Source organism: Puntigrus tetrazona, chromosome 13, assembly GCF_018831695.1.
Source record: "Puntigrus tetrazona isolate hp1 chromosome 13, ASM1883169v1, whole genome shotgun sequence".
Taxonomy (NCBI): Eukaryota; Metazoa; Chordata; class Actinopteri; order Cypriniformes; family Cyprinidae; genus Puntigrus; species Puntigrus tetrazona.
In genome coordinates, this window is record NC_056711.1 from 24,018,181 (window position 1) to 24,030,417 (window position 12,237).

Genomic DNA, 12,237 nt, shown 5'->3' on the forward strand with positions numbered 1-12,237 from the left:
TCTCTCTTTCTCTCTTCCTTACTTTCCTGTATCTTATTTATATGTGTTTTGTTAATGTGTTTTGTTTATTAAATCTCATATATTCACAATTAATTGTCTCTGGGTGCTGCTCACAATTTTAAGTCATTGAATGTTGACCCTTGCTACATGCTTAATTACTGCTAGTACTGAAGAGTAGGAAAGCTATTCTTCCTTGGCCAGGAATTGGAATGCTAGAATTGATAAATAATTATATTGTCTGCTCGTGGACGAACAGATCAAATAATTGTAATGTTAATTCTGCTACAGTTAATTTTAAAATCTAATCTAAATATTCATTATTAATTAGACCTAGCTATAATTAGTTATAAATATTCCACCTTTTGAGCTAATTCATTACAAGAGAGATAAGGTAGCAGTCACTGTTGGGGCAATGGGGTAATGCAGATGCATGCTCCTGCAGGAGAGGACACTGCTGTGGCAGTGCAGAAAAATCAGATAAGTGAACAGGGATGGCCTTAAAATGCTTCACTGATGAGGGTTTGGTGAGCTTATTTGAAATGCAAGCAGTCTGACTGCATGCAGGTCTTAAAGCCTCTGGCTTCTGATAAAATCTGTGCCCTGATGCTGCTGGCTACTGCAGGGTATGAATGGGTAGTCAGTGAGTGGGAAAAACAGGAGAAAGGAGAGAGGGAATGGCAGATGTCAGGATCCACAGCATTAGCAGAGACAAGTCTTGTGCTGGACAGAGGGGCTACTGGCCATGAGTAGGGGAGGGGATTAGGAGAAGGCTATGAAAGGTGTTGTGAAAGCTGGAAGTCACTGAAAAAGGAAAAATTGGTTATTAGCATAATTTTGGTGTTTTCATAGGAAAATTGTATAGGATTGGTTTCAAAATATGATAGAAATTCCAATTGGAATCCTATCCTATTTTAGGAATCCTATAGGATTTTTTGTTGGGATATAGGATTTGAATGGGATCCAATTGCTCAGCAAACATGTCCGTTTGGGACCCGTGGGGGCAGCCCACGTGTGAAATGCAGGGCACCTATGGGTCCAAGTTGGAGAGGCTAAAAGTGGACTGGCCCACACAAAACAGAATGGGTCTCCAATGGGCCCAGTGGGCTGGCTGTGGACACATTGGGGAAAGTATGGGTATGCTGTGGGCACAGTGGAGAAAGTGTGCAAAAAATGTGGGTATGCCCTTGTCCTTAACAGAAAACAAATTTAGTTTGGTCCTGCAATGTAGTGTCCCAGCCAAAAATGTGTACTTAGGGTCCCAACTCACAGTATGCACACACTTTAGAAGAAATGTGGACATAAACCATTCTGGCCTTAAGAAATAACAAAACTTTGTACCTGCAAAATTACTAATACACATGCAGAGTAACTACACATACTGAAAGTAGAAGTAATAAATTAGGAGTCATATTTTTTTAATACTTTCATTTATTCATAGCAATGTAAGAAATGCTAAAAACACACTGTTCAAAAGCTAAGATTTGTAAATGTTTTATTTTTTTTTAAAGGTCTCTTATGCTCACCAACACTACATTTATTTGATCAGAAATGCAAGTAAATCAGTAACATTATGATTTTTTTTTAAATAACTGTTTATACAGCCATTATTCCAGTCATTATTCCAGATCCAACAGAACTTATTTAAATATGCTGTTTTGGTGCTCAAAATGCATTTCTTATCTCGAAAACAGTTGCTGATCATTAGTGAAAACTGTTATTCATATAAATTATTAATCAGTATTCCAAAAAAACGTCTGATGATCTATAGGATATGTGATTTGTTCTCATTCTGAAAACAAATGCAGCTTTCGAATAAATAACAAGTAGGCAACTTTGGAAGTGTTGTTCATCACTATTATTCTCATATAAAACTAACATAAGCTGAATTCCTTCCAATTTAATTGTTGAAAATATGAGCACGTTAATACAAGTCACATCACAATTTATACGAATTTTTGATCTCCTAAATGAATGATCCGCAACGAAAACTGAGAATGATCACTCTATTTGCTCATACACTCACTGAGTGCAGTCGCCTACTCTTGTCACATGAGCCGATCTCTGTGAAACAAAAAGTAAAAAAAAGGGGGGCGGCCATAAGGCATCAACCAACTGGTGTAAGAAACGTCACTGAATTCCCATCATGCGTCGCAAAAGCAACCATTACCGCGAAAACACGTTTTTACTGTAGTGAGTGGTCATATGAAAACAGTGCGTATCAACGGCACGATGTACATATATATATAGAAATAAACAAGGAAATGTTTTTGTGTTCTTCTTTGGATAAGGTGAGCAATGAAATGTGCTTTCTTACAGAACGTTTTATATTTCTGCTAGAACACCATATTAACTAACGTTATACTCTGCGTTTCACCAGTTGTAACCGTGAAGATTACCAGTTGCCAGTGCTATTCTATTAGCTTGTTTTTTTTAATTGTCTTTGATGTTGTTCACCATTAACATATTGTATATAAGGCCAGAGTCAAATCTCTACCGAATGTATGTTACCGTGCTTATTTTCTGTTTTGCTTGAGTCATGTTGATTTTGTAATATTCCATTTTCTGTTGGTTGATGCAGTTTTAGGAAACATTTAGGATCAATCATGACAGAAAAAAATGCTTCTGCTGGTTTTCTCAAAGGTATCAATGGATATTAATTAATTGATTGAAATTATAAACACATGCTTTTAATAATGTATAATAATTGTAGTTTTATGTTAAAACAGTATAGCAGTCATTTCTGCAAAACATAGAAAAACATCTTTGTATCGTCTCACAACAGTGTCAGTTGGAAGATATGAAAAATTATATTCATTTTAAGATAATTACATTATGATTTAATTAGTATTATTGGGTGTCATTACCAAGTAATTTGAGAAATTAAATTAAATTGTTTTTCTTTAGTCCTTAAACCTTTTAACTTGCATATTTTATGCCAGTGGTGCTAAACATTAATTTTATTATGAATTAAACTTTGTGTGTGTAGTGAAAGTTTATCCACTGTCCTTTTTTTCCTTTTTAAGATGTGGTGGCATATGTTGATGTATGGTCTGTGAACAGAATGGAGGATTACTCCGATCCATTCATTCAGCAGCTGCAGAACATGGGTGCAGAGGTGACACCTTTTTTTTTTTTTGGCAGTAGTGTTTATGAATAAAATGATGTCTATGTAAAATAAATTACTGTGTTCTGAATGACAGGTATCCAAGACCCTCAACAAACAAGTGACCCACGTAGTCTTCAAACATGGCCGCCCATCCATATGGAAGAAAGCTCAGAAAATGGGTGTGAGGATTGTTTCGGTCCACTGGGTGGCAAGGTAAAAATGAGTGTCACATAGAACTGATCTACTGCATACTCAGGTCAGCATCCTAAGAATGAATAGTTATGTAAATCTGAATTAAGGTTTTGATTTACACAAAGTTGCTCATTTAATTTCCAAAGGTCAGGCATGAGTAATTGGTTAAAAATTAGAGCCTGGCAGAAATTAACTTTTCATTATTCTACTGAAGGGACAAAATAATTAAATATGTGCTAATACAACTTAATGGATAGATGACCCAAAAATGTATATTCATTCACATTTGAATTGACAAAATAATTGTTTATTGTTGTTATTTTTTTTGGCTGGAATTTTTAATAATTTGGAAAACCAGAGAGGTTTTCTCCTTTTTCTGTCACGTTTAAGAGTGCTGTAAATATGTCCCTACTACATGACACATAATTTAAAATAAATGTCTTAAAAAAATTACACGTCTATTATAGAACTAGTCCCTGTATAAAAAAAGTCAGGAAAGGAAATACTCTCTTTTCAATCATTTTGCATGAATTGATTTGCTAATATTTAGTTGATTGAAATTCGTTTTGATTGTTGAATTTCTTTGGACAGCCTATAGATGTCTCTAGACATCAGTGTTTCCTTTTCCCTTCAAATTCTGTTAAGTGTGTGATTTTTGCAGATGCAAAGAGAGCAATGAACGTGCAGATGAGAGTCTTTTCCCTGCTCAAAATGAAGAGTCCAAACTTCATCTAAGTAAAAGAACAGTAAGGAAATTAAGCTTAATATCTAAAACAACAAACATTTGAATTTTTTTTTCTTAAATTAGTTGGTTTAAGAATATTTTACACATTTTGGCCAATGTTAATAAATCTTTTGTTGTTGTTGTTGTTGTTGTTTTTGTCCATTTTTGCAGCACCGCTGCATGCAACCTAGAGATATTCCTATAAAGACCCCTGAGAATGACAGGCGGCTGAAGAAAAAATTTGACAAGATGATCAAAGGCCTGATATCCTCATCCCCCATTGGTGAGAAAAGCAAAAAAAATATATTTTTATGTTTATTTCATTCAAAAAACATTTTTTTTGAAGATTGTTGTGCATTTGGGATTTTGTTTTAATACAGTTTCCGACACATCACCATTTGTAATTGATGAGGAAAATGGAGTCGTGTACAGTCCCTCTTTAAAACGCTCTGACAGCATGGCTCAGCGACTGAGAGAAATGAGAGCTCAACGTGAATGCCTCTCACCCACTGGTATTTCCCCAAATTCTTTTGAGAACTAGTTTTCATTTGTGAACTAATTATTTACCTGTTCTACCATGCCACAGCACTGAATTATAGGGGTGCAAATATTTTGGTTCATATTGATGAACTTAACTGTTTCTAATTGTTTATTTGTTTAGTTTTGTTTGTTTGTTTCTGTTTTGTTTTGATAGTAATAAAAAACATTTATCCAACTTATTTAAAAATGTTTTTAGAGAGGGCACAATTTGTAACTTCAATGTGCAAGGTTTCTGGTGTCGTTTTAGACAAACTGTAAAAAATAATACAGTCTGTTTTGTTGCTGGAAATTTCAAACTGGTATTTGTCGTATTTTTGTAATCTATTACAGTCAGTGCAAATATGTGCAGTTTTCTGCACTTTATTCTTTTAGTTCCCTTTCGATACTTCACTCGTACTGTGTCTGCAAAAGACACTATGGGAAAACTTTTTTTTTTCACCTGAACTGAAGCATTATTCAATTACGCAGTGAAACTGCACAGCCATCGCTTCAGTGGATAGAAACGTACCAATGGCTCAGCAGCGCTGCTGCACTAACTTATTGCTGAGATGCCCGCAAAAATGGCCAGGGCCTCTGGCTATATAAACAGTTGATTTGCCATAGGATTCAGGTTGCTTCAACTGAAGCAACAACTATGTCATATTCAACAACCACAGCAATTGCAGTACTCATTCTCGTATCTCAGGTAACTGAGGTTATGTTTAGTAATCGAGTATGTTTCCTTTCATTTATTCACTCATACTGCGATGCTCTGGGAACATGGTTCAATCTAACACCTTACTGAGAAAGGGAAATGACCAATGCAATCATACTTGACACAAAGATCAAGAAATGACAATAGCGGCTAGGGCAGAAGAATAAACTCTGTAAGGTCCTTTCTGACTTAGATTGATCGCCTCAGGCTTGTACAGCCTCAGCACTTTAAGGGGCACAGAGCGCACAAGCAGTTTCATTAATGTACCGAGCATAGAATGGCCAAGTGCACTGAAACTATTAGTAACAGGAATGTGAACTCATACAGATGGAACTCTTGCATGCAGTGCAGAGATGTCCAGATTACAAAATCTAGCAAATGCGTATGGTGAAGTCCAGCCATCCGCCACGCAAATTTTTGTAATGGTCACGCTGCTGGACCATGTCCAGGATGAGGAGACCCCTCTAGTCTAATGGGCTTTTATTCCAATGGAACATTGCAGACCCAAGGAAGAGTAAGCGAGCTAAATAGCATCCACAATCCATTTTAGAAAGCATTTGCTTTGACACTGGAAGGCCTTTGGCACAGCCATCAAAGCAGACAAAGATTGTCTAAATGGAGCAGAGTGTCCAGTGTAGTTTCTCAATGCCCACACAGAGCGTAATAAACTTACCTCTCGATCGAGAGCAACCACTTATGCTCTGAGGGGTGTGGAGAGCATTTTGGGTATGTAGCCATGCCTTGGAGTCATTAAGTTTGAATTCCAGGCAGTTAGGGACTACAGAGAATGCCTGTAAATTAATGATTCAATCAATTACTTTCATTTATATAGCGATTTTAACAATACAGATTGTCAAAGCACTGAACAGTATCAAATAGGATTGAACAATTTGTTATTAAGTGCAGAGACCGTCTCTGTAATCAAATTGACGATAATTGCTAAAAAGTGTCCAAAATAAGCAAGCCAGAGGCAACAGTGGCAAGGAACCAAAACCCCATTTATACAGAATAGAGAAAAAAAAAATATTGGGTGAAACCAGGCTCAGTTGGGGCCAGTTCTCCTATGGCACCCAGCCCTTAATTTCCAGTTAAATTTTTAACGTGTGTGTGAGAGTGTGTGTGTGTGTTCTGGTCTCAGATAAACGCCATCTCTGGGTACTGATCCACCATCTGATGGTGGAAACAGAAACACACTAATATTAGCGTAGATGCCATTCTTTTTACAGTGTCACGAGTACATTGTGTTTTATGAGGAGGGTTCGCAATTCCGGCTGATCTAATTAATGCAGCCTTACAATCCTTTTATGAATTTGAATAATAGAAGCATATTAGTGTGTATGTATCTAGATTTAAAGTGTCAGAGTGTGTCTGCTTCCCGAAACATCTATGGGGGGCACCTGTCTTGAAAGATGAGGAAAGTTGTTGTAGAGGCTGAGGAGCAGGATTTTGTGACGCAAGGCCTCTTCCTGTGACAGGGCTAGAAAGTAAGGTAGTCATCAAGGTGATTGAGAATGTGGATTCCACTGTGCCTGCAAGGCGAAAGTGCCTTGTCCATGCACTTTGTAAACATGCCAGGGGCCAAAGATAGCCCAAAGGGGAGGACCCTGTATTGGAAAGCCACACGCTCGAAGACTTATCTAAAGAAAGTCCTTTGACTGGGCGTTATCTAAATGTGAAAGCAAGCGTCTTTCAAATCCAACATGATCAGTGTGATCATTCTGAAACACCTTCTCATGAGGACACGATTCAGAGGTCTTAGATCAAGAATGGGCCGTCATCCTTTTTGGTGGTAGTAATGGCTGTAGAACCCAGCTGTAGAGTTGCGGACAGGCAGTGTTACCCCTTTAATAAATGCATTGAGAATAAAAATAAATGAAGCACTAGTATCAAACTCAATTCCTGGAGGGCTAAAGCTCTGCACAGTTTAGCTCCAATCCTAATCAAACAAATCTGATCCATCTATTTAAAGTCCTCAGGTTTACTAGAAACGTCCAAGCAGGTGTGATTTGAAGCTGGTTGGAGTTAGACTCTGCAAAGCTGTGGCCCAGGAATAAAGCCTGAGACTTCTGCCCTATAGAATCTGTAAATACTGTAGAAAAAAGGACTTTCAGATATTTAATTAATTTTGTCTTCTCCCTTAGCCTCACAGATGCTGGATAGTGCCTCAGGATGTAATTCACCTTTGAGACCACCTTTTGGGGAATCACCAACTCTGTCTTTCTGGCAACAACTAGGTTTGGAGAAACAAAAGTTTTTTTTTTTTTTTTTTTGGTAGTAGAATAATTGTAGCTTTTAGGGATGCACCGAATGATTGACAAATTATTAGATGAAAATAACAAAAGAATCTCTGAATAAGTGAAAAGACCAAATTAATTGTACCGAACAGTGGCATTTTTGTGACACAGCAATAGCAATCAGCGTAGAGTGATAGGCACACAGCAAACATGTCGGCAGTGTGGAAGCATTTAAAATTCAGAAAGATGCAAAAATCATGACAAGCACTGACATCAACAGACTGTTTTAGTATGGCATTGAATGTCTATGCGAAAACATTTAACAATTAGTAAATAAACTGCATAATATTTTTTTTTCATTATCACAGCTTGCTTGTTTAGCCAGGTTCAAAGTGTGAAGAAAATATTCGCTAAAAAAAGCTTTACTCGTCAGTTAAATCCATAATTGTAATATGAAAAAGTAAAAAAGTAATTTATAACTGTATATCTGCTGTGTTTTCAGAAAGAAACACTAAGGTCCATCAAAATAAAAGCTTATCAACATTCATAAATGTTAGTACTGAAATTTTACTGTTGTTCTGTAAGATAAATAATTTTTTAAAGAAAGTTTATTTTGCTCTACTCATTTACGAAAAAAAAAAGAGTATTGTTGTGAAATATGATCAGAATGTGCATTATATATAATAGAAATATGTGTTCCTAGTATCTTTAGTAATCAATTTGCATCATATAAAACTAAAAATGTTGAACTTTTACTTTTGCAGAGCAAGAGCCTTTGGATTGCTTCTCCACCTCTCTCTGTCATTCCTCGAAGAAAAGAGATGAGGAAGAAAAACAGAATTGTAATAAAAAGTTAACAATGAAAATATCAAGTAAAGCAAGAAAACAAACACCTCCTGAATCAGACACAGCCATGGTTATATGTAATGTGGCCGGTGTTGAAACACATAGTAAAGTCTCACCCATATCTTCTAGATCAAAAAGGTCTTTAGTGAACAACATTGGAGGAAAGAAACAGTCCACTTTAAAGAGTTATATTGATAAAACCTGTTGTGAAGGAAAACAAAGCTCACGCCTCAAACCTCAAACTGAAAACACTGGAATATATACAAAGTTATCTGGCAACCCTGAAAGACCTGAATGTTCCTTGCCTGAAAGCCTGACAAAAAACAAACACAAAAACAGAAAAAGTATACAGCAATCCAGTGATCTGCAGACCAACTCCAAACCTTTATACTCCAAGAAGACGACTTCACCAGGCACTAGTTTTACAAAAATGAAAAGTGATGGATCAGTAACCCACAGGCCTTTTTGTAAACCTCAGCTTCAAACTTCTGCTGTTTTGTGTTCTACTGACTTGGTTGGTGGTCTTCCTAATAGAGATGTTGTAGAATGTGAGGTGTTTGAAGACTACTTCTCACCAGCGAATAATGCCCTTAAACGAAAGGTCAGTTTATTTGGATCAACCACAGAAAAATTGCAGGTGCCCACTTTTGACCTAGATGACTCAAACAAGAGGAAAGCCAAGAGATCATTTGGTAAAAAGCGAAAACATAAAAATATTGATATTGAAGACTTCTTGGTTGGCTCATCAGACCCTGCTCCTGAGACACCTGAATCAAGGCCTGAATGTTTATCTGTGGGGACATGCGAGTTACCGAGGTTTGAAGGAGTAAAACTTGAGGCACCGGCAAAGAAACAGATGAGACAAACTAGACTAAACTCTTTTGTTCTTTCTGAAGAGAAGAAGCGTAAAAGCTCAATTGACTTAGGTCCTGCTATTGAAAAGAAGACTTCAACGGCTACTCCTCAAGTGTCATCGTCAGTGGTTAATGTGAATCTAAAAATACAGAACTGTCTTGAAATTGCCCCTGACCCCAAACATGCCATTGAAAAGAGACCGATGGGTTTAAAAAGTTTGTAATTTTTTTTTTTTTTTTTTTTTTTTTTTTTTTTTTTTTGGCTTATCTCTATTGGATCTTGCTTATCTCTAAACATAGCTGAGTTTATAAATTTGCAAGGCAAGGCTTTGGCAGTATATAATCTGAAAGTTAAAAAATATAATAGTTTTAAATTAGGTGAAGATTTATATCATTAAAACATTTTTTAAATTGTGGCCATGCAATAACGTCTAGGTCCCTGCTAGATTGTGATAAGATTAAATAAATTTTTAATACTTGAATAACCTTTGTGTTAGTTGAGAAACACTTCACAATAAAGCATACTTTTAAATATTGCACGGTTGAATAAACATTTTGAGAAAAACTCTTATCTGCTGCTCAGCTGTCTCACTGCACCTGCTGTGTGCTGCTGTCTTCAGCTCAACATTCTTTCTTTGTTTGCATTATATCAGCTGTAGGGAAAGAAAATGGAAGCACAACTGATGGGAGCCTTGAGAAAAGTCCTAAAATGAGTAGCAAACCAAGACATATGAAAAAGGACAAGTTCATGAAGGTAAAGTAAAACAGTTTTAGTTTTTAACGTCTTTTGGATAGTTGGGCAAAAAAAACAAAACATTTCTATGAATTTATGATTTAATATATCTTTACAAAAAAATAACTGAAATCCATATCAGACTGAACACAAAACAAATATTAAGTGAACTCAACTTTTTTTTTTTTTTTTTAACTAGTAATTCTTGGCACCAGACTCCTTGCAGTTTACTAACATAAAAGTAAACGCATGTCAATTGGTCTGTTTTCTTTGTGTATATTTGTTAATTGCTTTTGATGGTGTACATATGTGTAATGCAACCTGTCCTTATTTATGTCCGTCTGATTTGATTAGCCAAGAAGCAGGTAAAAAAAAAAACTTAGACTGGATACAATGCGTTATTTTTCCACTCTTATATAGAAAAGGGCTGCTTTACATGTTTTTTTTTTTTTTTTCTAAAGCTCTGTTTTATATTTGCAGCCCAATCTTTCAGCTTCATGCTTCTGTGGAGCAGCATGAAATAAATAGGGCAAATAGGGTATAGTAATCGCTTTTGATGCAGATGTTATATGCTACTCTATTTGTTGCTTTCCTGGCTTCCTGTGTGCTTTCTTCACCACTGTGACTTGCACCTGGTGAGTTCTCTTTTTGCTTTGCCTTAAACTGAGCAAAACTCCCTCCTGGAACAGAAAGAACCTCTAGGGGTTCTCTCTATTTGATTTGATTTCCAAAAAACGGTGCAGCTGAGTAAATTCAAATTTATCACATTGGGTTCTGTTCTACTGTGGTAAATAATTCACATATAGGTGTCATCGGTATTCCCTTGCGTATGCTTGACATGATTAGAATAAACCAATTTACAACAGTTGAATAAGAAATAAGAATGACTTAAATTTGTACAATTTGTACATGAGCAGGATTGGCTTTTCCTCTGGGACTTTTTTTTCCCTGAGTAAAACTCACACTCAGGCCAGGCTTATTGTAGTAAACTGAGAGTTTAACCATAAAAATTATTTTTTTTTAAAAATAAAATGTAAACAATATATTAACTAATTAAAATGACTGATACTACCAGTTGTAAAGTAAAGTTGCATTACCTTGTGTATAGTTGTATTAGTGTTATAATGATATAATGAACTATCTGGTGTTTAAATATGTTTTGGAAAAATGTGGTTGTTGCAAAGTATTTTGATGGCAAAGATTTTTGTGGTTTTGTTGGGAAAGGCCAGAACAAACACTGGCCCTCATTTCTTTCTTTTTGACTAGAGACCACAGAGTGCATGTACTGGCCACCAAGCTTAGTGTGTCATTTGTGCAAGGTGTACACCAATTCTTTGTCTTAGGTTCATGCTTCTTTTTAGGCTAAAAGTAAAAATAATTGTGTGAGACTATATACACTTTATATCAGTTGCCCTTTGTCCATTTCATGTGTTTTGCAAATTTCAATTTCACTCTATTTTCTCCTTTCAGTAATATTATTCTGCCAAGTAGGGCTGGGTGAAATATTGCATGCTACAGTCATACATATCTAGTCAGTAAAGCCAGTTTCTTGATTATCAGTAAATCCCTATTACCTGTTTTCAAATGGAGTGGCAGTTACTCTCTGTTCCAGGCAGGTTTTTGAGCCTGTCATGACTTCAAATCATCACTCACGACTTTCGGGCAAGTCATGCCAAACTGCCTGGGTGCAGTGGTAGCTTGAAGTAAACGAACCAGCATGGCGGACCATATGGGGCTTATTTAAAATTATTTCTGTTGCCAAATGTGCTTACAGCTTGCTAAAATGGAGGAGGAGAGGAAAAATGGCGCATAAGACAAGAATAGCTGTTGCCTTTTATTTTGCTCAATTGCATTGAGGTCAGGGCTCATAGAAGGCAACTTTAGAATAGTCCAATGTTTGTGTGTTTTGGATTGTTGTCCTGTTGCAAGACCCATGACCTGCGACTGCGACTGTTCTTTTCTTGATATGCTTCATTTTTCCATCTGTGAACATAGAGCCAATGTGCCTTGGCAAAATTTGTGTATAGGACATTCTCCCAGAAGTTTTGTGGCTTGTCAACATGTAGTTTGACATATTCCAGTCTGGCTTTTTGACCGAAGGGGACCGTGTGTGTGCATGTGTATATATTAGTACTGTGCAAAAGGTTGCTGTAAACAAAGAATGCTTTCAGAAATATAAATAATAATTGCATATTGTAAATTCACAAAAATGGAAGTTGACAAACCAAAGAAAAATCTAAATCAAATCAATATTTGGTGTTACTACCTTTTGCCTTCAAACCAGCATTAATTACACTTGCACAAAATCAGGGAT

General features: G+C 36.3%; 1 protein-coding gene across 2 annotated transcripts in view; it reads left to right on the plus strand.

The window, feature by feature from the left end:
- The first annotated feature begins 2,142 nt into the window (after nucleotides 1–2,142).
- The window catches only part of mcph1 (microcephalin 1), a 47,961-nt gene continuing 37,866 nt past the window's right edge, over nucleotides 2,143–12,237 (plus strand). For both annotated transcript variants that reach the window (XM_043255746.1, XM_043255747.1), the window contains exons 1-10: nucleotides 2,143–2,288; nucleotides 2,579–2,640; nucleotides 3,024–3,115; nucleotides 3,201–3,319; nucleotides 3,960–4,044; nucleotides 4,194–4,305; nucleotides 4,403–4,534; nucleotides 7,398–7,490; nucleotides 8,255–9,406; nucleotides 9,844–9,944. In XM_043255746.1, the coding sequence (XP_043111681.1) occupies nucleotides 2,604–2,640; nucleotides 3,024–3,115; nucleotides 3,201–3,319; nucleotides 3,960–4,044; nucleotides 4,194–4,305; nucleotides 4,403–4,534; nucleotides 7,398–7,490; nucleotides 8,255–9,406; nucleotides 9,844–9,944 (1,923 nt within the window). In that variant the 5' untranslated portion in view covers nucleotides 2,143–2,288; nucleotides 2,579–2,603. The remainder of the gene's footprint in view (nucleotides 2,289–2,578; nucleotides 2,641–3,023; nucleotides 3,116–3,200; nucleotides 3,320–3,959; nucleotides 4,045–4,193; nucleotides 4,306–4,402; nucleotides 4,535–7,397; nucleotides 7,491–8,254; nucleotides 9,407–9,843; nucleotides 9,945–12,237) is intronic.